Here is a 25,355-nt window from a genome sequence, read left to right on the forward strand (position 1 = left end):
GCTCATCTCCATTTTAAAGCTGAAGAGCCAGTGCTGTCCGAAGATGTTTCCGTGGTCATGTGGCCAGCATGACTAAATGCCAAAGGCTCATGGAACGCTGTTACCTTCCCACCAGAGGTGGTCCCTATTTTTCTACTTGCATTTTTTACGTGCTTTCGAACTGCTAGGTTGGCAGAAGCTGGGACAAGTAACGGGACTCACCTTGTTACACGGCACTAGGGATTCGAACTGTTGAACTGCCGACCTTTCTAGCGTCTTAGCCACTGAGCCACCGCGTCACTCTCTATAATGGGCATATATGTATGTAATTACATTAATGAATAAGCAATATTAAATTAGCAATGAGTGGCAAGTAGCTGAGGAATGTCTTTCATAGTATGAACTGTCCAGTTAAGATTGGAAGAGCAAGCCCTCCTGAAGATATGCTTGGTGACTTTGCTCTTGACACTTTTGCCTGACACATAGCAAAGGGACTTACTTCTCTTGCATCGCTCTCATGTGATGGAAAGCACTACTGTATGAGTTGAGTTTGGTCCCGCTTCTTTCGCATTTAGAAATCATGTACAGGTAGCATTTGTCGTAAACACCTGAAGCTAGATGTGATTGAGTGCTGGTAGCAGTAGCGTTGATCTACTGATTTTCTAATGCTATATGACAACCAGAATGCTAGAAAATGATGAAGTAAGCATGTATGTTTATCCATAGGTGTATCATACCATTTTCCTTTTTTTTTTTTTTTTTTTTTTTTACAAATGAAGTAGGAGGGACATTTCAACATTGTGTTACATTCTGGGAGATTTGCAGCTAGGATCTTGTCTATCGTGCCCAGATAGGATCTTGTCTGTTGTGCCCAGATAGACAACAATCAGATGAGCCAGAGAGTAAAACACAGGACTGCCAGAGGGCTGAAGATTGGTACCCAATTAAACAGTGGTCAATGGCATACCAGGGGTGAGGTTGGAAACAGGCTCTCATGGGTGCATTTCCTGAAAAAGCTATCCGGAGGGTTAGCAGTGAGTGTGGAGTTTCATCCTTGCTGCCAATGCACCAATTGGCTGTTTGGCAATTGGTGCCATGTCAAAGGTAGAACAGAGTAGGCTGGTGATGGTGTGATTGGGCCAGCCTGTATCCTGCAGCTACTGCTTGCTCTCTGATCCACACCAAGTGTGCCATTGCCAGTGGTCATAGCAAAGCATGATCAGAAGGCAGCTAATAGTGAAATACTGGATTGGGGGGACAAAATATTTCAAGGCCAGTGCAATACCCTGGGTATAAGTGGGGCGGGGTGGGTTCTACTTACCTTTACTACCGGTTCACAACGGGAGCGCGTGCATGCTCTTTTGCACATGCGCAGATCACCGGTGATGATGTCGTGGCAGGTGGGCGGAGCATCCCACCGGTTTTACTACTGAACCTGGGACAACCTACCACTGAAGTGGGGGCACATTTCTTTTTATTCTCTGGCTCTTACTCGGAGAGTGCCCAGTGGGCCTTCCCCTCTGAGAAGGCTGACCTGCTACCTTATGCATGCAATCGGGGTCTGTGTATAATGTAATCTTTTCCTAAAGCGCTATCGCTAATGCCTTCTTGTTAACCCAAGATTGCTCAGCTTCTGCAGTGGTATGTCTAGTCTTAAAAGCGACCCTTCTTTTTCCAGAAGAACCGACTCCTTCACATAAAATCATCAGCCCACCCACTGGAGTTACTTACCCTCATGATGATGTCTCGGATTATGGCCTCAAGCCGTACCCCTTCGCTTTGTCTAGCCTTTCGGCAGATCACATGGGCAGATATGGACAGCCAGATAGCATAGGGTCAAAATGCTACTTGGACCCTCTCAAGGCTGCAGGTCCCCCTACTTTGAGCCCTAGGATTGAGATAACACCATCTTATGAACTGATTCACTCAGGGGGGGCCTTCAGCAGCAGAGACACAGATCTATTGGTAGAGCATCAGTCCAGCTCAGCTACCGCTAGCCCAAGGTTTACTCTGCCGGTCCCTGGCTTTGAGAGCTACCGAGAACCGCTGTGCCTGAGCCCTCCTAGCAGCGGCTCCTCTGCAAGCTTCATTTCAGAGACAAATTTCTCTCCTTATACTTCACCATGCGTTTCACCAAATAATGGCCCTAGTGATGACCTGTGTCCACAGTTTCAAAACACCCATGCTCATTATTCCCCTAGAACCTCGCCAATAATGTCCCCACAAGCAACTGTCGTGGAGGATACCTGCTTGGGGCCACGTTCACCATCATCACGTCCCAACTCAAGGTCGTCATCACCAGGGGCAAAACGGAGGTACTCTTGCACTGAGCTCTACGGGAGTCAGCATCCACACTCTTCTCCACGGCAGTCGAGGACCCCTTCTCCACAGGCCTCTCCCCACGTCTCCCTGAGAGAAGACGGAGCGACAGTTACTTACACCCAGTTGTCCACCTCATCTAGTCTCATGGATGCCATGAACAATCTCACCACTGACCCTTCCTGCGGAGTTCCCACAAAAATATGGAGGACCACTCCGGATCCTTCGCCATTGGTTTCCCACAAAGCCAGTATGCCATGCCATGTACTTCAGCCCATCGAATACATTGGATCCTGTGAGCAGGAGAATCGAAGGAACCCACCGCCAGATTCAATCCTTTTAGTGCCGCCATCTTGGCCGAAGCAGCTGATGCCTGCGATACCAATCTGCAGGTAAGTAGCAAGTCTTGCACATTTATTTATGAGCCACAGTGGCACAGTAGTTAGAGTGCAGTACTGCAGGCTACTTCTGCTGACTGCCAGCTGCCTGCAATTTGGCAGTTCGAATCTCATCAGGCTCAAGGTTGACTCAGCCTTCCATCCTTCGAAGGTAGGTAAAACGAGGGCCCAAATTGTTGGGGGCAATAGGCTGACTCTGTAAACCACTTACAGTGGGCACTGTAAAAGCAGTATATAAATCTAAATGCTATTGCTATTTATGGAGTTATGTAGAATTTGTCTCATAGATACGTGTATATCTGTGAGACAGATTGCGTACAATAGAGGAGGATTTCTTTTAATGAGGGAAGAACTCTCCTGTTCTACTTTTTCTCCTAAGCTTCCCTAGATATTCTTCTGTTGGAGATAACAGCACAAATGCATGTTCCCCTCGTAAATCAAAGTGCATAATATTTGAGGAGAACAAATCACTGCAGTGTAGAAACCAGCGTAATTTGTTCCTCCTCCTTGACAAGGAGGAAGCTAAACTTTTTCTACTTTTCATTACATTCCAAATATCTGATTCATTAGTATTTGCACACGAAGATTGAATGGCTACTGAAAATGCTCTTTTAAGTTCCTTCAGGACCTTGTGAATAGCCAGCGGGGGTTTGAGTCAATCTGTTCATTATCATTGATCCTTCTTGAATTAATTGCCACTGGTTCTTATTTGGCTCCTAGTTAGTGATCATTAGTAAATTGTGAGGCAAAGAATCCATCCCACTGATACGAGTTAAGCAAAGGTGTTTTTAATTGTTCTCCATCTCCTGCCAACCAGTGGTCGATCCAGCCCTCTTGTATTTTGAAAAAAAAAAAAAAAACTATGATTGTTTGAGTCATTATTGTTCATCCTGTTCTTGTTATCTATACGTTGAACTAAACTTCTTCTCTTTCCTAACTTAAATCCAAACTTTCTTCTCCCCAGCATTCCTGTTCAATCTCTTCCACCTCTTGAGTGGCCTCTATCCAGCCATTCGGGCTCCTATGAATTACAGATTGAGGTGCAACCCAAACCCCACCATCGTGCTCATTACGAGACGGAAGGGAGCCGAGGGGCAGTCAAAGCACCAACAGGGGGACATCCTGTGATTCAGGTACGTTGTGTTTTATGGGGGGGTATTTTACAGTGCTGTGGGGTATTTGGCTCCCCAAAAGGCAAGGGTCCAGCATGCTTTGATCCAGCATCAGTACAATTCTTCCTGTCTATCAGCTACTCCTTAAAGAAGCCAGGCCTTTTCCTGGGTCTATAAAGTAGTTATACATCCCTAGTCTAATGAAGAGAAGGACTAGGGATAATACGAAAGCAGTCTTCCAGTGCTTGAGAGGCTGCCATAGAGAAGAAGGGGTCAGCCTATTCTCCAAAGCACCTGGTGGCAAGATAAGAAGTAATGGGTGGAAGATCCTTAAAGACAGATCCAACCTGGAATTAAGACGAACTGTGAGAACAAATAATCAGAGGGATGGCTTGCCTCCAGAAGTTGTGAGTACTCCCATCAATGGAGGCTTTGAAGAAAAGACTGGACAGCTATTTGATATAGGGCCATGATGGCGAACCTATGGCCCTCTCTGTGGAGATGTGAGCTGTCACCCCAGTTCAGCTCCGCTGTACATGTGCTCATGCCTCCCACCAGCCAGATGGTCTTCGGGTCTCTGCTGCGCATGTGTGGGGGGCGGGGCACATGCGGGGGGGTGTATGCAAGCATGTATGGGGGCAGGGCACATGTGGGGGACCATGCACACATGCGCGGGGGTGGGATGCAAGCGCGGGGCTGGGTTGTTTGTATGGTCTGGTTTCTGGCATGTCATGGCCTGGTGCCAGCCCATGGCCTGGGAGTTGGGGACCCCTGCACTAGACCAAACTGGCTCTCCAAAAATGTTGCCAAGGTTGAACAACACTGCTCTATCAGGTCTGGAAAAACAGAGAACTATTCTTTTGAAAACAGGAGTTGCCAACTTACTCAAGCCAACAGATCTTCTTTTCTGCTGTCCTCTCATGCTAAAGAGATTGAGTTGTATTTTTCCTCCTCTGGAAGCGAAAGAGGAGCAAAAATACAACTACTGGTAAATTGTTCTCTTCTGCCTTCTCATACAGCTTAAAAGCTCAGTTCCAAAAGATGTGATCTTGTACACAGATAAATAAGGCTTTTGTTCTCATGTAAAGGACATTTTGTAGTCCTTTGGGACGGAGGACAAAAAGGGGGCATTTCCTAGGGCTAGAGAAAAGAACATGCTGTAAATGTATCAGCTGAATCAACTTTCAATTGATAAGGCTAAAGAGATACCACCTAACATCCTAAATTGGCCCTTAACACTAACATTTGAGCCATTTTGAAATTTGGTATAGAAAGTTTTGCAAAAAATAACTTTGGTTCTGGTATAGTTGAGTATGGAAGTAAATTTGGAAGAATTTCCTTTTCTGGGATGGTTTGCACTGTACTGTAAATATTTTAAATATTCTAAAATCATGTGAAGTATCAGATGAATGTATAAAACCTTAGTAAGACCACACCTGGAATACTGTATCCAGTTTTGGTCACCACGTTACAAAAAAGATGTGGAGATTTTGGAAAAAGTGCAGAGAAGAGCAATTAAGATGATTAAAGGCCTGGAGATTAAAACATGTGATGAACGGTTGCAGGAATTGGGTTTGGCTAGTCTAGAGAAAAGAAGAAGTAGGGGGGACATGATAGCAGTGTTCCAATATCTGAGAGGCTGCCACAAAGAGGAGGGGGTCAACCTATTCTCCAAAGCACTGAAGACAAGACAAGAAACAATGGATGGAAACTAATCAAGGAGACAACCAACTTGGAAATCAGGAGAAACTTACTAACCAGTGAGAACAATTAACCAGTGGAACATCTTGCCTTCAGAAGTTGTGAGGACTTCATCACTGGAGGTTTTTAAGAGGAGACTGGACAGCCACTGGTCTGATATGGTATAGGATTTCCTGCCTGAGCAGGGGGTTGGACTAGAAGACCTCCAAGGTCCCTTCCTGCTCTATTCTGATTAAATAATTCTGCTAGAGACATGTGGACTGAAGCACCGTCTTGCCTTTTCTACAGTGGGTACCATAAATCAAGCAGCCAGTTTGATGTTTATTGGCCATACTGCTTCTTTCTTTGGCAATATCTTTGTCATGTGACGCCCAATATAAGATCTCTTCATTGACATGGTTACAATTGCGAGAAAGAGAAGAAGGAGGTCAACTGAGGTTTGCCACAGTTGGCACTTGGTTTAACGAGGTGTTTGATGGCATGTTGTAAACTTTATGCTGTTATAAAGATACAGCGGCCTAGGCTAATTGGGTTCATGAATTCATAAGAGAAAGGTGAATGAGTTGGAGAAGTTTTTGCTGATTTAGACTAAGGTCACTGATACCATGGGGCAGTTTTAAAAACAAGGGTAGAAAGCGTCTTCCCTCCCCACTTATTAAATTTGTATCCGTCTTTTCCACCAAAGTGAGCAGAGGAGGCTGCTATTAATGATCGAACATAATTATAAAAACAAAAGTTGAATTAAACCTTGAAAACAGGCAAATAAAATCCCCATCAACCAAAAAGAAATAAACAGTACACACCCATTAAAACTTGTGTCAATAGACAAGTCGAATTGTGTGTCCAAAAGTGTGTCTGGATAAACATGTCCCTAGAGAGCACTTAGACTTTGCTATCTGAGCAGCTTAGCCAGTATGAACAGTGGGAGGGGATGATGGAGATTGTAGTCAGATGATAATTGGATACCTCCCTGTTTTAAAATATTCTCTTGCCTTTATTACAATTGTGTAAATGAAGGCCAACTTGCTGGATAAATCAAGTTTAGTCTAAGTGATAGATGGAATTAAAATTTGAGGTCTCTGCACTAAATAATGTGTTATCGCCAGGATCCAAAGGAGAAACATTAAATCTGTTGATTTTCTTTTTGTAGTGCTGAAGAGGCAAATGTACTTAATAGAGATGAAACTTTAGATTTCCTTTTGAGAAAAACTACTCCAAGGGAATTCTGGTTCTTTTGTTTTCCATTCTGATATTCTGGTATATGTATCTGGTTGATCCATATTAAAGTCTATCATACTGTCATAAAATGGAAGGGATGGAAGAGAACTGGGAGATCATCTAGTCTCACCCTCTATCCAATGCATGAATGCTTTACTGCAAGCAAGATTTTCTTCTTTTTTGATGGAGTATTCTGGTTCTACAGGTAGTCCTCGACTTCACAACAGTTCATTTAGTGACCATTCAAAGTTACAATGGCACCAAAAAAGTGACTGATGACCATTTTTCACACTTATGACCATTGCAGCATCCTCGTGGTCATGTGTTCAAAATCCAGAGGCTTGGCAACTGACTCATATTTATGACCGTTGCAATGTCCCGGGGTCATGTGATCCCCTTTTGCGAACTTTTGTGATCCCTTTTTGCGAGCCAGAGTCACTTAACCGTATTACTAACTTAACAACTGCAGTGATTCACTTAACAACAATGGCAAGAAAGGTCATAAAGTAGGGCAAAATTCACTTTTGGTTAACAACAGAAATCTTAGGCTCAATTGTGGCCATAAGTCAAGGACTACCTGTATAGCATCGTAAGAGCTGAAGCAATACAGATGTTTTAGCTCATCTTGATGCCAGCCCTAATCAAATAAGCTAAAAAATGTCCAGAGAAGAGAAGATGAGTAGATTAGCTCTTTGTGGTCTAGTAAGAAAGTTTTAATTGAAAGGGAGGTGTTATTTTCTACTGCTGGTTTGACAAAGTGTGGTGTGTGGGCCAGTGGGCCTCAATGTGCTCTCTAAGTACCCACTGCTTCGGTTTGAACCACAAACCAAACCAGACTAAAATGGGATGCAGAAAATAGTAGGATCCCAGCTGCTAATTTTCTGTAAATCAGGCCATACTATTAAGCCATACTACAATGCAAACTAATGGCTGAGTTTCTGCAACATTTCAGTTCTAAAGCTGGGTTAATTTGGTTTGTTAACCCAGTTTTAGAGGTTAGATTGTTATAGGAACCCAGCCAACATCTCTACATTTAAAGCCTACGCCATTCCTGCCACCTCCTTAATTCTAAAGAAGAAAAAAGAAGAAGCTGTTGAGAAATGATAAGGAGGTCCTAAGTCTTCCACATATAACACCCCTGACTAATATATCCCCTGCCTTATATACAGTGGTGGGATCCTCCCGGTTTAACAACCGGTTCGGTGGTTAGCGCACTTCCGGGTTTCTTCGGAGGAGTAACACAGCTGATTCGTGTGGCAATTGGCTCTGCCGCATGAATCAGCTAAGAAAATAAAGGTAGGAAAATAGCGTGGGCGGGCAGCCATCTGATAGTCAGGGAGAACTGGTTCGCTCCCAGCTGATCGTCGGAGCTACCGGTTCGCCCGAACTGGTCCAAACTGGTAGAATCCCACCACTGCTTATATAAGCTTCATATATTCTTGCTTTGTTTAAAATGGGCAAGGCTGAAATAATCTGTTTTAGGAAATATCCTGTCCTTCACCCCTACAAATCTGGTTGGTGTTTTTTTTAAAGGAAGGGGAACATACATTATGGCTCAACAACATGGATTTATACATAGTGTCTTGCAGTGGTGGGTTTCAAATTTTTTTACTACCGGTTCTGTGGGTGTGGCTTGGTGGGCATGGCATGGCTTGGTGGGCGTGGCTTGGTGGGCGTGGCAGAGAAAGGATACTGCAAAATCTCCAGGGGAAGGTTACTGCAAAATCCCCATTTCCTCCCGATCACCTTGGATGTGGGAGACAGAGAATAGATGGGGGCCGGGCAAGTCAGAATTTTTACTACCGGTTCTCCGAACTAATTAAGATTTCCACTACCGGTTCTCCAGAACCTGCTGAAACTCACCTCTGGTGTCTTGCCTTAAAAGTGTTCTGTACTATGTTCTGTACATTGATTACCCAACCATGAGTCTTTGAAGAAGGCATCTCCTTGGGTCCTCCACAGAGCTTTCTTCTTGGTCTGTAGCTGATGGATGGTAAAACCAGTTGGTACTAACCAAGATCTCATATGGATAGATAATACCGTTCATCCTCAACTTACAACCATTCATTTAATTGACCATTCAAACGACATTGCAAAAAGTGATTTATGACTATTTTCCCACACTTACGACTGCTCAAAATCTGAATGCTTGGCAAGTGGTTCACATTTATGACGGTTGCAGTGTCCCACAGTTATGTGATCCCCTTTTGCAACTTTTTGATGAGCAAAGTCAGTGGGGAAGCCAGATTCACTTAACAGCCCTGTTACTAACTTAACAACTGCAGTGATTCGCTTAATAATTGTGGCAAGAAAAGGTTGTAAAATGGGGCAAAACTGACTTAACAATTGTCTCGCTTAGCAACAGGAATTTGGGGCTCAGTTGTGGTTGTAAGTTGAGAACTTCCTGTACAGATGAATTGTCCAATGTCTTCCTACCCAAGTTGTGGGAGTATAAAGTGGATGACTTGCTCTCTGCATAGAATCCAGTGATTGTGACTCATCTATAATAGAATCCTCAACGTCCCTTTTAAACTATGGCTTCCATGTTTTTTTGGAGGAAATGATCCAGGGCTGGGTTCTACTTACCTTTACTACCGGTTTGCATCACGCCCCCCCTCCCCACCTGCACCCTCTTCTGCGCATGCGCAGATCACTTATGATGATGTCCGGGTCAGTGGGTGGAGCCTTCCGCCAGTTTTACTACCGGTTCTTGCGAACCGGTCCGAACTGGGGGCAACCCACCACTGAAATGATCAGAATGGTGTATATATAGTACAATCCAGTTTTCCTTCAGCTCGTGGAGAAAGAGATGTACCGATGAAGTATCATGCCCCTGTGTAGGAGGATTTACTGTTCTGCCCCAGCTACGGACCCCAAAGAACGCAGCACACACAAAGTCTGTTCAAACCTTAGTTTACTGAATAAACCAGTCTTTTACAACAACAGCTGTTAATTAATTGCATTAACAGCCGCCAAGAATTCAAAGAATAATAACTGAAAGCTTACTATGGTTGGCAGAATGCCCAGAAGCAATTTGCAGAAAGCTGATAAGATAAGCAAGACAAGACATGAAGGTATGTGAACGAAGTTGTTCCCTGCAAATTGCTTCAGTCGGCGTTTCTCCTTAAATAGGCTAAGGGAGTGGCCAATTGGCCCCAAGCCTTACTCTCGAGGAGACCTCCTCCTGAGGAGCCACTCCTGCCTTTTAGCAGCTCTGTGCAACTTGTGCTAATTAGGCTGTGCTGAAGCTGAAATGGTCTGTTTCTTCTTGCTGCTTGCTGCAAGGAGGTAAATTGCTGGGAGGCAGAGGCCAAAGGGTGGGGGCCAGTAGGTGGGTGGGGTCTTATTCGGTGTATAAGACGCACCTAAATTTTCACCCCCTTTTAGGGTGAAAAAGGTGCATCTTACACTCCGAAAAATACGGTAATTTGATGTAGAATTAGAATTAGAATTAGAATTAGAATTAGAATTAGAATTAGAATTAGAATTAGAATTAGAATTAGAATTAGAATAGAGAGTTGGAAGGGACCTTGGAGGTCTTCTAGTCCAACCCCCTGCTTAAGCAGGAGACCTTACACCATTTCATACAAATGGTTATCCAATCTCTTCTTAAAAACTTCCAATGTTGGAGCATTCACAACTTCTGGAGGCAAGTTGTTCCACTGATTAATTGTTCTAACTGCCAGGAAATTTCTCTTTGGTTCTAAGTTGCTTCTCTCCTTGATTAGCAAAGTCCTACAATTTCATGAGAGATGGGCGGCTAAACAAATATGACAAATAAATACATTTTTAAAAAACCTATGGTTTTCAGATTAGTTGTGTGTGGTTGTTATACAACCACATTCTGCAATAAGTGAGCCCAGCTATCTTGGTACATTTGTTTATTATCCCGTATTTTCCTTAGCCAAGCAGATTGTATAAACATTCAACATGACCTGAGGTTGTGGCAAGGTAGAGAATGTTAGGCGCAATATGAAATCCTTATTTGTTTTGAATATTCCTTAGCCTTGGAATCATATATTGGCTGAAATCACACAGAGCACTACAGAGAAGTAAAAATTTATTTGGAAAAACCAGGAAAATCAGGAATCCTGCTCATATTGTATTCCTGGTCCTGAGACTCTGCACTTGTCAAGTGACTTGAGTGAACATTTAGCAGCTGCAAGTTCTGCTTTTCATTTAACTGAGGAACCACTTAAAAAAAAAAAGTTTATAAATCTTTTCTAATAATCCAAGACACTGTCATTGGTTCTAGAAATCTCCTAAACCTCTGCTACTTTTTTTCTGCAACACTTGAGCTGAGGTTGCCGTGTGCACAATGACCAAAAACATAGGATGGAACTTCCAATTAAATAACCTGTTTGGGCTTCTAAATCCTAAACAAACAGAGAAGAATCTATTAATAAATTCTAGCTCAGAAATTTGATCTTCTCTGGGTTGAAGTACATGCCCCCATACTAGCATTATTCAAGAAAGAGTTTGAAGGTGGGTACAGCTGCTACACCGAGTGAAGAGTTGAAAAATAACTATTCATTTTTTAACAAAATCTCTCTCGTTCTCTCTCTGCTTGAAAAGAGTGCTGTACTCCACTGGATCTGATATCCCCCAAAGCTTTATCTTGTGGTTATGCTAACTGATGCCACTTCCTCTTCATTGCATGTTGGTCTCAGGAGTTTGGCACTCTCCACTAAAGGGTGTGCATGTGTAAAGTGCTTCTAGAACACCAGAACAATTGTCTGTCTGTTAAAATGACAAGCCTCTGGCGGGATGAGAGGCATTCAGCAAGGACATGGGCTTTTGTATGTTTAACGTCTTGTTCAAGAGCCCAGGCTTGCAATAACTGCCTCTATTGGCAGAGGGGGGAGGGGCAAAGGCTGGTGTTGACATGAAAATTTGTTCCTTCGTGGTTGGCACTGATGCTCAATTCAGAGAGGATGTGATAAATATATCCTTGTCTCTTAGTAAAGTTGAATTCGGCCAACTGTGGTTAAAAAAAAAAAATGCAAGAAGACTTGAGTGAGGATTCAAACTGCTCCTTTCTGATGATAATTGAGGATTGATTGTTTGAGAAATGATTATTCCCCCGCCCATTTGTTGCTGTTCAGTTGCTAAGTTGTGTCTGATTCTTTGCAACCCCATAGATCACAGTACGCCAGCCTCCCCACTGTCCTCCACTGTCTCCCAGACTTTACCCAAATTTTTGATCATTGCATTAGTGACACGATCTAATCATCTCATCGTCTGCCAGCCCCTTCTCCTGTTGCCTTCAATTTTTCCCAGCATCGGGGTCTTTTCCAAGGAGCTCTCTCTTCTCATTTGGTGGCCAAAGTATTTGAGCTTCAGCTTTAGTATCTGTCCTTCCAAAGGGCAGTCAGGGTTGATTTCCTTTAGGAGTGACTGATTGGATCTCCTTGCAGTCCAAGAGACTTTCAAGAGTTTTATCCAATACCACAATTGGAAAGCATCAATTCTTAAGTGCTCAGCCTTCCTTACGGTCCAACTCTCAGAGCCATACATTATTACTGGAAAAACAATATCTTTGACTACACAGAGCTTTGTCCACAAGGAGATTCTCTGCTTTTTTTAATACATTGTCTAGATTTGCCATAGCTTCCCTCCCAAGGAACAGATGTCTTTTAATTTCATGGCTGCAGTCGCCATCTGGGGTGAACTTGGAACCAGAGAAAATAAAAATCTGTCACTGCTTCCATTTCTTGCTCTTATATTTGCCAGGAAGTGATGGCACTGGATGCCATGATCTTAGTTTTGTTTTGTTTTTTAAATGTTGAATTCCTTGCTAATAATTGTTATTCAGCTTGTGTATGTGATACTGGTTTTCCCATCATTGAATAGAGCAATCAAACTGAGATCTGGATTTAGGTTCAGAGAAAAGAAAGACCATAATCAATGTGGTGATTCAATACTATTCATGAACTTTTTTGAGGAGACAGCCCCATCCTCTGTGGGTGTGTCTTCTCAAAAAATGAGTAGAATTGAACAGTTGAAGAGTTGCTGTAAGATTGTACATAAGTACAGGAAATAAACTGTATATATAATTTGGGGAGTTTTTCACACATTTTGTTACTCATGATAGCTACAAATATAAATTCAGAGCTGAAGCTTAAGGAAATGAGAATCAGTTTACCCTATCATGTCCTGCTTGTCACTTTTCTTTGGGTATCCGATTAATTATATCTGAGAGTTGTTTTACATCCGCTGATAAAATGTGGTTTTATACTCTTAAACATTAACTATTAATGCCTTTACTGTAATAGAGGCACTATGGATGAAAGTCCAAAGCTTCCACTGTTTAATGAGATTCTACCTCATTAAACCAACTGTATCTACTGTCAGCTGCAACTGTATCTAATAATGCACCAGCCAATGTTTTTAAGGAAGAAGTAGAGCTTTTGGTAATGGTGGTTTTTATTTTTGGAGCAAAATAGCCACAGCGGATGGGAAATGAAGAGAATGAAATGAAGTGAAATGATAGCCACAAATTTTTAGCCACAATTATTTTTCTGCATTTTTAAAAAAAAAGACATTTCAAGTCTACTTTTACTGAAAACTATTTCGAAACACTTCTGTAATGCCCTTCTTCGAGGTAATTACCAGACTTCTATATCATGCATTCACCCTGCAGATTTAGTGGAATTTTATCTTTTAATAAAACTGGGGCGAGGGGGAATTTATATTTTACTTGTAACACTCTTGGTTTCCTTCATTTGTTTTTCTTTTCCATTAAAAAGCCACATAGCACAAAAGGTAAACAGGTGCAGATTATCTTTTGACTGAAACTTCAGGGAACAGTTTGCATGGGAGTAGTCCATGGTTTGCATAGAAGACCTGCAGTTTGCAGCAACAAAAATGATACTACAACAACACAAACATATAAAACCTTAATAACAGGGAGCTGTTTTTTTAGCAGCAACACTTAAGATGCTGGATGTCTATGGAGATTCTCAGTCATCTAGGTCATGGTTGTCTCAAAAATGTTTTTTTTCAAGAGGCAACTAGACTTTCTGGTTTTTCTTTGAGGACATTTCACTTCTCATCCAAGAAGCTTCTCCAGCTCTAAGATGCTGGAAGAACAAAGAGGCTCAGCTCGGTTCTCCACTGCTTTGGTGCAAAGTAACTGCTCAGAAAAAGGCATTCTTCAGTTGGGATGTCCTGCTCAAAGATTGAAGATGCAAAGGAATCTTGAGGAAGGATCTTGGCAAATGACTTTAGAAAGTAGCTGGGTAAGGTCACGGAGGTAAGCAGTGCCCACCACTGTTTTACCCTTCAGCCCTGTAGAGGAAACCCCATGGAAAGGGGTTTGGCAGTCATCCATGAAATCCAAAGTTCATGGCATTGCCTGTTCCTATAATAAATTCAGAAGAAGTTTGGAGTCCCCCAAACTGGGGTTTTTACATTTCTGCTTGACTTGGCATTAGCCAGAATATTTCTTTCAGAAGCAATGAGAGATGATCTGTGTTTCAGACAAAAATCCCTTTCCTCCAAAGACTTCTCTGCCACTTGGTCATAAAATGCCCATTTAGTCCTAAAATCTTGGTACATGGCAACAGCTAGCTTGCCTTGCCTCGATCCCCACAAAAGTAAACAGTATTGGGATCATGTTAGCAGTGGAGGGGAGACTATTTGGAAATCCAAGGATTAAAGATCTGGAAATTGGAGAAAAAAAAAAGAAAAAGGAAGGAATCTTTGGCAAATCAATGTCAGAGGAGCTACCTGGATGTGTTTGTTCATGGGGTCCATTTTGAATGGGTGTTTATTTTGCTTATTATTACAAATACCTATCTTGATCAAGGGTCACCAAACTTGTTACAGTAGACCAGGGGTGTCAAACTCAGGGCCCAGGGGCCGCTTCCGGTCCATGGGGTGCTTTGATCTGGCCTGTGGGGCCACCCTGGAAACAGCAAAGGACTGACCCATGGTTCCTCTGCCCTTCCTGAGCTCCGTTTTCGCTGGCAGAGCGTTGCAGGATGCAGTTGCAGCTGAAAATTGAGCTCACAGGGGCCATGGGCAGCCCTCCCATGCTCCATTTTCACTGGCAGAAGGTTGCAAGAAAACAGAGGCAGCCAAAAATAGAGCTTGGGAGCCTGTTTTTGCTGGTGGAGTGCTCGGGCCACCACAGGTGCCCCCAACACGAGTGACGTTGAGCTGGCCATGCCCACCCTGGCTCACCAAGGTCAAACACAACCCTAATGTGGCCCTCAATGAAATTGAATTTGATGCCCCTTCAGTAGACCATTGGACAGTCTCACTAAATGATGCCCATGCTGAGGATAGTCATATTTGTCATAGTTCCAAGCAATGAACCCAATTCAATCAAGATTCGGAAGCTCCATTCGGGCTTGAAAGACCTTTTATTGAGTACATCATATCAGCACTTAGAAAGGTAAAACTAGCTCTAAGTATTTCCCGCGCTTCAGATTAATAAAAAGAATAGAAACTTCCCACTCCCACAAGTGTCCCAGGCCATGTTAACCAATCAGTCCAGCAGTTGCTTCCCCCTCGGTCTCAGCAGATGTTTGCTGCCATGACCTTGGTTTTCCCGCTGCTTCTGGTCGGTGTTTTGTTTTAGCGGATTAGGGCACTGCATTCCAGTCCATCCTAACTCCCCCCTCCCCCCAACGAGTGGCAACTAAGAAATGTAGCGAAAGTAAAAATGCCATTTTGAAGTTGACACATATATTTGAGGGTGGAAAAGCACTAGGGTCCAGCCAGCAAGGCAGGGATGTTTCTGGGATGTTGATGGAACTCAAAGACATTATCAAGAACATTAATTAAGTTTAGACTGGTGCAGTGGTGAAATTGAATTTTTTTTACTACCGATTCTGTGGGCGTGGCTTGGTGGGCATGGTGTGGCATGGTGGGCATGGCAGGGGAAGGATACTGCAAAATTTACTGCAGGTTCGAAACTCGCCAGGCTCAAGGTTGACTCAGCCTTCCATCCTTTCTAAGGTAGGTAAATTGAGGACCCAGTTGTGGGGGCAATAAACTGACTTTGTATAAATATACGAAAGGATGAAGGCTATTGCTTAGCACATTGTAAGCCGCCCTGAGTCTCCGGAGAAGGGCGGCATATAAATCAAATTAAAAAAAAAAATCTCCATTCCCACCCCACTCTGGGGCCAGCTAGAGGTGGTATTTGCTGGTTCTCCGAACTACTCAAAATTTCTGCTACCGGTTCTCCAGAACTTGTCAGAACCTGCTGAATAGCAGCCCTGGACTGGTGCTTTCCCTCTCAACATGCTAGCTTCCCTATAACATTTTAATTAAAAGAATCTTTTTTTAAAATAACAAAACCATGGGGCATGGAGCTTGCCAGATGTCACAGAATATATTAGCAGGCAGGCTACCCTCCATATATACCTTTTGTTATGTAAATTACCCAGGATCTAAAATATCATGTTAATTATCTAGGATATAAAATTTCATCTTAATTTACCAGGATCTGAAATTGTGCTTAGAGCAAAATGGACAGAATACAGAAGAAAGTTTTTCTGAAAAAAAAAAAAAATGAATCAGAACATTGTTCTGAAAAAGTTAAAGTGATGTTTGCAGTATATGCATGCCTACATGTATATAAACACACTTGAAAACTATCCTCTTCCCAAATTGCTGTTCCTTAACAGTTGCTGGGATAACATACACATGTCTGGCTGGCTGGGTGTCTACCTCCTTACCTACTATTATTCTTTGTAGATAGATCCTTGGCCAACTGAAGCCATAGCACCTGAAAAATGCTGGCTTGACATGAAGCCAACATTTTTGCAGACTGTTTTCATACAATTTGCATGGACCTCACTAGTCTGGTGCAGAGCAAAGTGTATTGGTATATGTGTATTAAAATAACAAGAGGAAGGAAGTGGTAAGAAGTAGAAAAGGCTCGCTTTCTCTTTGTCTCTTTGTCTTTTTTCTGTTGCTTTCATCACTCCAAATTTTGTCCTTTTTTTGCTTGGCACTAGTAGCATCTTTTCTCTTGGTAGACTATGTTCAGGTGTAATTCCCATTGGTTTCAATAATTTGGAATGTATGGTTAACACAATTCATAGAAGAACGCTTATAAAACTTAACTTGCCCTTTTGACTTTTCTTCCCTGTAAGAAATCTGATTGTGGCCGATCGGTTTCGGGTCAGAATTGCTACCAAATTAATCACAGTTTTTTGTACCAGTGAAAATTCATGCAAGCCAAAGAGAGACTCTGTGTTTCTGTGACTTTAGATTCCACAATTGTCTATATTTTTCCTTTCCCTCTGCTCAAAAAATCCAAATTCCTTAAAAAGATAGAATAAATTAAGAATGCAGAATGTGTTATGTTCAAATGTCTATGTATCCATGTGTGTTTCTGACAGCTATGGTCCCTAATATAAGTTAAATAGTTACAATATTTTATTATGAGAAATTACAGTTTCTCTGATACATATGTTACATTGTTTTTCTGCAGGAGATTATTCTCCCATGCTGGTTTATGGTTTATACCTGGAGAATTAAGACAATCTAGACACGTCTGGTATAGAAATCACTGTAGAGCAGGGATGTCAAACTGGCGGCCCACAGTCCAGATGTGTCACATCCAGGCCACGCCCACCCCAGCTCCACAGAGGGAAAAAACATCACGAAATGTCACATGACGGCAACATGGCGAGTTTGACACTCGTGCTGTAGAACAACAACAGAAGAAGTGTTAGGGCTTGGCATGAAAAATACATGAAACTTGAAAAGATTGTAAAATGCCAGGTCTGAATTACAAAGGTTATGGTGTAAAAGGGCAGAACTTTTCCTCTTACTGTCATACCTGCCTGAATTTAGGCTCCTAGGCTAGAAAGACTCTCGACTCCATTTGTGCAAAAGGCATAGTTTTACTAAAGCCAAGTGGTTACAGTACAGCAAAAGCCAGAACTAAAGTTTTGCATGAGAAGTTTCCCCAGTTAACTTTCCCTTTTACATTTCTCCTCCCTGTTGTTTCCCTATTGTCCAGTTACATTGAAAGAAGTTATTTTGGTAACAGTCCCTGCAATGGCAGGCTGGATGGAGGCCCATTCCATTCCATTCCTCTTCCCAGCCCCTGGTCTTGGGATGGTGAGCCAATGTCTTGAGATGGCACAATTACTGGTTTCTGTTTCCCACAGCACCCTCCTTTTATAGTCTATGGCAGTCTGGCTTCTAGCAAAGCAAGGCCAGAGCTCAGTATGGCAGTTCTGATACTTACTTACTGCAGCATTAGGAGCTATAACAATGGGATTGTCAAAATTCTTGACAAAATTAGAATTAGTCACCCTCACAACATTCAGTTTACACACACACACACACACACACACACACAGAGAGAGAGAGAGAGAGAGAGAGAGAGAGAGAGAGAGAGAGAGAGAGAGAGAGAAGAAGAAATATTTGCATGGAACCACATAGACAGGGTATATATAAAAAGTCAAGCTCCATAGAGCAACGTCAATATGCTTTATGATAGCAGTATTCCAATATTTGAGGGACTGCCACAAAGAAGAGACAAATTATTCTCTAAAGCACCAGAGGGCAGGACAACAAACGATGGATGGAAACTAATCAAGGAGAGAAGCAACCTGGAAGTAAGGGGAAACTTCCTAACAGTGAGGACGATTAACCAGTGGAACAGCTTGCCTCCAGAAATCATGGGTGCTCCATCACTGGAGGTTTTTTAAGAAGAGTCTAGACAGTCACTTATCTGAAATGATATAGGGTCTCCTGCCTAAGCAGGGGGCTGGACTAGAAGACCTCTAAGGGCCTTTCCGGCTCCTGTTCTGTTCCGTTCCGTTCCATTCCGTTCCACTCCACTCCACTCTACTCTACTCAGAATAGAATGGAGTAGAAAGAATAGAATAGAATAGAATGGAGTAGAAAGAATAGAATAGAATAGAATAGAATAGAATAGAATAGAATAGAATAGAATAGAATAGAATACAATACAATACAATACAATACAATACAATACAATACAATACAATACAATACAATACAATACAATACAATACAATACAATACAATAGCTTTATTGGCCAAGTGTGATTGGACACACAAGGAATTTGTCTTAGGTGTATATGCTCTCAGTGTACATAAGGAGAATAAAATTCATTCATCAGGAATAAAAAAGATACAACACTTAGTGATAGTCAAAGTTACTAATAAGCTATCAAATTGTACTAGGAAACAAATAAAAACAGTATAATTGAAAGATACAATTTATTAATTTTGTTTCAGAGAAAATGTTACTGTATTTAGGAATGTTCAGAAGTTATACATCAAGAGAGTATAAGAAAGTGTTTAGGAGAACATGGCAACCAATTCAGACTTGTAATTTATATAATAAATTGTCAATGACTTTATCTACTGGGCTTCATTTTGCAATATGAAGCCCACTGCACTGTATATTACAGTGGTACTTGGGCAATTTTAGAATAAAACTTGAATTAACCGTAAAAGTAGTGATTATTTTATTACTATTAGCCCCTGGCAGTTGTGTCTTAAAAGTCTTAGGCATTTCTGGTTTTTTTGCACCAGGGAAGGAAAACTCTCTTTCAAGAGTTTTCTTATCTTCTTGTGCACAGCAGGAAAAGAGAAAAGGTTGGAGGAAGTTAGTTTTCATTTGGTTTGTATTTGCCTTTAATTAAGTGTAGGCAGCAGGGACTCTCTTTTCCTATATTTTTTTTTTAACTAAAAGTTGACAAATGCGTTTCTGAATCACCACACCATTTCTGAAAAAGCTGACAACAGACACACATGCTCTCATTGGATGCTAAAATTGCTTCCCTTAAAACTATAAAAGGCTCCACCAGGAATTAATTTAGAACTGATGTTCTCCCTCATGAAATTTTCACCTATACAATCAAATCATTTTGCCTGCCAGTGTCTGTTTTGGGGATTTTCAATTGGACACTTTTGTTCCTTCCCCCACTTGAAAAAGAGGCACTTTTAATTAAAAGGAAAACAGCAACAACAATGGGAAGCTGTCCGCTTTTAAATCAAAGTGATAGATTCCATTCTTCTGTTTCCATTTCCAAAAATAAAGGTAGCTGTCCATCAGCAGTCTCAGAAAGTAAAAGCAGAGCTATGGGTTCACAGTTGCAAAACTGTGGCAAAAGAAAGCAAAGATAGTACCAATATTAATAGGCATCTTTTGCAATCCCAAATCACTGGCGCACCAGTTGAACACCCATCGCGGCATTGACAAATCACCATCAGTCAATTGCAGAAGGCAGCTTTACTCGTAACAGCTTACATCCTGCAACAATACCTTTAACACCATCAAACCTTAACATCTGCCTATCCCGGGTCCTTGGAAAAGACTTGATAGGTGGACAAAATTGCCAAATCCAGTCTAAACACCTGTCTGATACTGAGACAAACCAATATTAATAATAAATAGAAATGGAACATTCGGATTTTTATCGGTTTAGGCTTCTTTGAGATAGGTGAGCTGGTAACTGAAATTTAATCATGCACATATTTTAATAAGCCAATTTCTGCAATACAAGCCTCCTTGTTTTCAGAATGATGTTATTTATTTATCTGCCTGAGTACCTAGCATTTCCTTGGGCCAGAGACCAAGTCTGGCCCTGTTAATATTCCGGTGGTAGGCAAAAGAAAAGAGTCCATTTCTACCAAAAGAAAGAAAGAAAACTCCAAAATAGAATATGGAAAGGTACACATCATGTCTGGCTGCTCTTTCCCTTTTTGGTAAAGGTGACTCAAATACATTGGTTTTTTTTTCTTCAGTCTGCTCTCTATATATACACTTTTGGGGGAGGATTGTTTTGAATTGCTCACCTAATATGAGAGACGAGATCCTCTTCGGGATCCCTGTTTGTCTTTCTCGTTTCTGTCCTTTTCTCTTTTTTTCTTTTCCACTACTGTCCTTAATTCTTGATTATGAATCCTTTTTGTGCCCAGGAGCAAAAATCAAGGACAAAATAAAACAAAAGTATTTTCAATAAAAATAGTTTGCCTTCTCAGAATTATTATTATTTTTTTTGGAAACCTAAAATAACTCAGACAATACACTGTTCATTAAGCACCTATGTATATTTAAGAAAAAAAAATGTATAAATAAAAATTTTTAAAAAGTTGTTTGCTTTTTTCCAAGGTTATTCTCATGTCTCAGGCTATTTTACCAGCCTATCTGTTTCTTAAATTTGTACTAATTGAATCTTACCCTGCATAACCCTTTCAGATTAGCAAAGATTGAGCGGGCGCTGTCACTTATCTGATCCTGCTATCTAGAAAAGCAAGCAAAATCTTTCTATTTGCAATTGAGAGAAGAAAAAAAAACCAAGTTAACTTTGCTAATGTTTTTAATTTGCAGAGAAGTATTTAAATTCACTGTGTATTTTTGTGAACTCTACGTAAGGATAACTTACGAACAAAGAGAAATAAATAACAATTGAATAGCAATCATAATCTGAGCTACTTTTTAATATCTAGTTATTAAGCACCATTACATTCTTGAGAAAAGCAACTATCATAGAAAAAGCTGTTGAAATATTGGAGGGCAATTTTTTTCCTCCTGTGAAGCACAAACAAAGATAAACATTTAAATGATTACAGGCCATTCTATGACTTGGTGTTTGCAGGTACTATAGCTGGAGGCAGGTAACCTTTGTTACAATACCATAGTGGTAATTTTCAGTTCAGAGTAGTTTGCACCTAACACATTCCCAGTCAACTCATCCAGGTTAGACTAAGTATACACACCGCTCAGTTTAGAAAAACAATAGTAGAACTTGATGTTTATATACAGATAATCTTTGGCTAACAACAGTTCATTTAGTGACCGTTCAAAGTTGCAACGGCACTGAAAAAAGTGACTTATAACCGTTTTTCACATTTATGACCGTTGCAGCATCCAGAGTGTTCATGTGAATAAAATTCAGACGCTTGGCAACTGGTTCATATTTATGATGGTTGCACTGTCCTGGGGTCATGTGATCCGCTTTTGTGATCTTTTGATAAGCACAGTTAATGGGGAAGCCAGATTCACTTAACAACCGTGTTACTAACTTAACGTCTGCAATGATTCAATGAAAAGCTGGGGGAGAAAGTTTGTAAAATGGAGCAAAACTCACTTAACCAATGTCTCACTTAGCAACATAAATTTTGGGCTCAAGTGTGATCGTAAGTTGAGAACTACCTGTATTAAAGATTAGCATATATTACAAAAAAAAAAAGTGGCAAAATGGGATAAAAGACAGATAAAAGTAGGGAGGAGGGGAAAGACAGATAGGGAGGGAAGAGGACTTAATAACAACTATCTGTCTGTTTGTCTCTGTCTGTCTGTCTTCATTCATCCATCAACCCACTTACCTACCTAACTAGCTAGCTAGGTAGTTACCTATCTACTTATCTCACGCAAATGTTACAGAGCCTTTTCCAGAACTACTAGAAATACAGATATATCTCATTTTATTGCACTTTGCAGATACTGCGTTTTTTACAAGACCCTCCATCAAAAAAAAAAAAAAAAAAAGCCTGCTGGAGTTTCAGATGATGATTAGTAATATTTAGCAATGACATATTTTTAAATCACGGTAGATACAGTATAGATTGATTTTAGATATCATGTTATTGCACACTGAATAGACTACTGTACAGTGTAAGCACAATTTTTTTATGAACTGGGAAGTCCAAAAAAATGTGTGGCTTGGTTTATTGCAATATTCACCTTATTGTGGTGGTCTGGAACTGAATCTGCAATATCTCCAAGGTATGCCAGTAATTCTGTGAGTAATTAATTTTGAAAGTCCCAAAGATGAAGATTACTTTCAAACTGACAGGAAAGTTTTGCCTAGGTTTTCAGGAATTTCTGAGCCATTTGTTGCCCAAAACCCAGTCCTGATTTAAATGTCTGCTTTCCTTCTTCCCTTAGCCAAATTTTGTTTCAGCAAAAACATGATGTGTGTGTGTGTGTGTGTGTTTAACTCTTGCTATCTTGGCAAATGATAGCTCAACAGACTAAGCACTATAATTTAACACCAGCTGTCTGCAATTAAAGTAAGATCGAATTTCCCCAGGCTCAAGGTTGACTCAGCCTTCCATCCTTTCTAAGGTAGGTAAATTGAGGACCCAGTTGTGGGGGCAATAAGCTGACTTTGTATAAAAATATACAAAAGTATGAAGGCTATTGCTTAACGCACTGTAAGCCGCCCTGAGTCTCCGGAGAAGGGCGGCATATAAATCAATTTTTTTAAAAAAATGGCATCATTTGGCTGTTCTCAAAAAAGCAAAGGTAGATTGGACTTAGGTAGTACTTTGTTGAAAGACTACAAGAAAATTCCAAAGCTCTAACCTAGAATGAGAAGTCAAAAAGCCCTGGAAGAAGGCAATGACCAACCAAAATAACCACGTTGGAAGGGACCCTGGAGGTCTTCTAGTCCAGCCCCCTACTCAAAGTCCTTATACCATCCTAAATAAATGGATGCCCTTCTTAAAAGCCTCCAGTGATGGAGTACCCACAACTTCTGAAGTCAGGCCATTCCACTGCTTAATTGTTCTCACTGTCAGGAAATTTCCACTTCTTCCCAAGAAAAATATATGGATACTTCTGTTTGTTAGCTAATAATCAAGATCAGTTCATGGCATTCTTTTTTATTTTTATTTTTATTTTTTTATTTTTATTTATTTTTATATGCCGCCCTTCTCCGGAGACTCAGGGCGGCTTACAAGGCGTTAAGCAATAGCCTTCATACTTTTGTATATTTTTATACAAAGTCAGCTTATTGCCCCCATAAACCGGGTCCTCATTTTACCCACCTTAGAAAGGATGGAAGGCTGAGTCGACCTTGAGCCTGGTGAGAATTGAACTCGCAGTAATTGCAGGCAGCTGGATGTTAAATGCTGCCTTAGTAGGAGGCATTAGCCTCCTATGCTACTCAGGCTCTTCTCACAACCTTGTAGTTTAGTAGGTTTCTGGCAGTAAGACTTAGTCCACCTTTATTTATTTTTTTAAGGATTGCTTTAATTCATCAACATTCATCTGTGCACAGCTGTCCTTGCATAATCTTTAATGTTTAGAGAATAGAGCTGGAAGGGACCTTGGAGGTCTTCTAGTCCAGCTCCCTGCTCAAGCAGGAAAACCTATACCATTTCAGATACTGTAAGTGACTGTCTAGTCTCTTCCTAAAAACCTCCAGTGATGAAGCATCCACAACTTCTGAAGACAAGCTGCTCCACTGGTTAATTGTCCTCACTGTTAGGAAGTTTCTCCTTAGTTCAAGATTGGTTCTCTCCTTGTATCATCTTTGTTAGCTAGGAAGACATTTTGCAATTTATGTTGTTTTAGATATTTTTAAATAGCTGCCTAGAAATTATTGTAGGTTTTGCTTCAGATCTTCATAGTTGTGCATTGTAATTTTACTATGAGGCAAGTTGTTCCACTGGTTAATTGTTCTCACTGTTAGGAAGTTTTTCCTTAATTCCAGGTTGCTTCTCTCCTTGATTAGTTTCCAACCATTGTTTTTTGTCCTGCCCTCCGGTGCTTTGGAGAATAGGTTGACTCCCTCTTCTTTGTGGCAGCCCCTCAAATACTAGAATATTGCTATCATGTTGTGTACTGCTTTGAGACACTTCTCATGGCAGGCTTCAAAGTCAACTCTGCAATCTGAAAATAATGATTTTCAGGAAGCTCTTAGACATGGAGATCTTAAAGTCGTCATTTCACTCTCTCTCCCTTGAGGAGAATCCAAAGCTGGGGGTTCCCTCAAATAGATGCTCCCAGAGTTCCTCTTTGGACAGAGCCTAGGAAGGTTTTTAGTAGGAACATCACATGTATTTTTTTTAATCATTCTGAATTGAAAGACCGTTTTAAATATTTTATAAAAAAATTATTTATCATAAAAGAGAGCTTGGTCCGGGACAAGCCAAAAGAGATTTTATGAATCATAAACCACAAACTCTTATGCTGGTTTAATGACGAAATCCACATTTTTGTGGGTGAATCCAGTCTGTTAGCACATGTGTAAGAACTGTGTACCAAGTTAATGAAGTTATTTGCACAAATAAAACCTGCAGGCTTGTCCCCTTGTCTTTCTTAAATTCATACAAAGGATATAATTTTTTTTTTCGGGGTAGGTGGGTGGGCGGGTTAGCTTTTGAATATTTAATGCTAGATTTGTGAAAGCAAAATGGGTTCCAAAGACTGCATGTCTCGTGGGTTCTTCTTCATTAAGCAGACTGTGGAATGCTGCCAGCCAATCTAGAAATTGCATGTGGTCTTTTTCTGGGGAAGGGGGTAGGTAGTGATGGTGGTGGTGGATTAATCTAGGCAGAGATACCTCCTGCTGACTGTTAAAATAGAGAACAAAGAAAAAGAATTTTTTTAAAAAAAAAAAGCCATAGATGCTATTAGCTTGATGTTTCTGTGCTCTGATCTCCTTGCCCTGCTCTGCTTTGTACAGTTTAATCAAGATTTTTTTTTTTTTAAATGTGGACCAAGTAATTGAAAACAAATTTACCGTGTCTTAGACCATCAAGTTCCCTTTCAGCTAGATGGTTGGCTATGCGGTAGATCATCTGCTTTCAATTTTCAGTGATGTGAGAAATATAGAATGGCTTGATTTGTAATTGTGAGTGTTAATAATGAAAGAGATATTCTCTG

The 25,355-nt window shown here is 40.9% G+C and overlaps 1 protein-coding gene across 7 annotated transcripts in view; it reads left to right on the plus strand.

The window, feature by feature from the left end:
* NFATC2 (nuclear factor of activated T cells 2) overlaps nucleotides 1-25,355 on the plus strand; it is a 199,774-nt gene that overhangs the window by 38,734 nt on the left and 135,685 nt on the right. For all 7 annotated transcript variants that reach the window (XM_060689619.2, XM_034433017.3, XM_087889094.1 and 4 more), the window contains exons 2-3: nucleotides 1,658-2,690; nucleotides 3,661-3,829. In XM_060689619.2, coding sequence (XP_060545602.2) covers nucleotides 1,783-2,690; nucleotides 3,661-3,829 — 1,077 coding nt within the window. In that variant the 5' untranslated portion in view covers nucleotides 1,658-1,782. The remainder of the gene's footprint in view (nucleotides 1-1,657; nucleotides 2,691-3,660; nucleotides 3,830-25,355) is intronic.

This window comes from Pantherophis guttatus, chromosome 3 (assembly GCF_059756535.1).
Source record: "Pantherophis guttatus breed Tessera chromosome 3, ASM5975653v1, whole genome shotgun sequence".
Classification (NCBI taxonomy): domain Eukaryota; kingdom Metazoa; phylum Chordata; class Lepidosauria; order Squamata; family Colubridae; genus Pantherophis; species Pantherophis guttatus.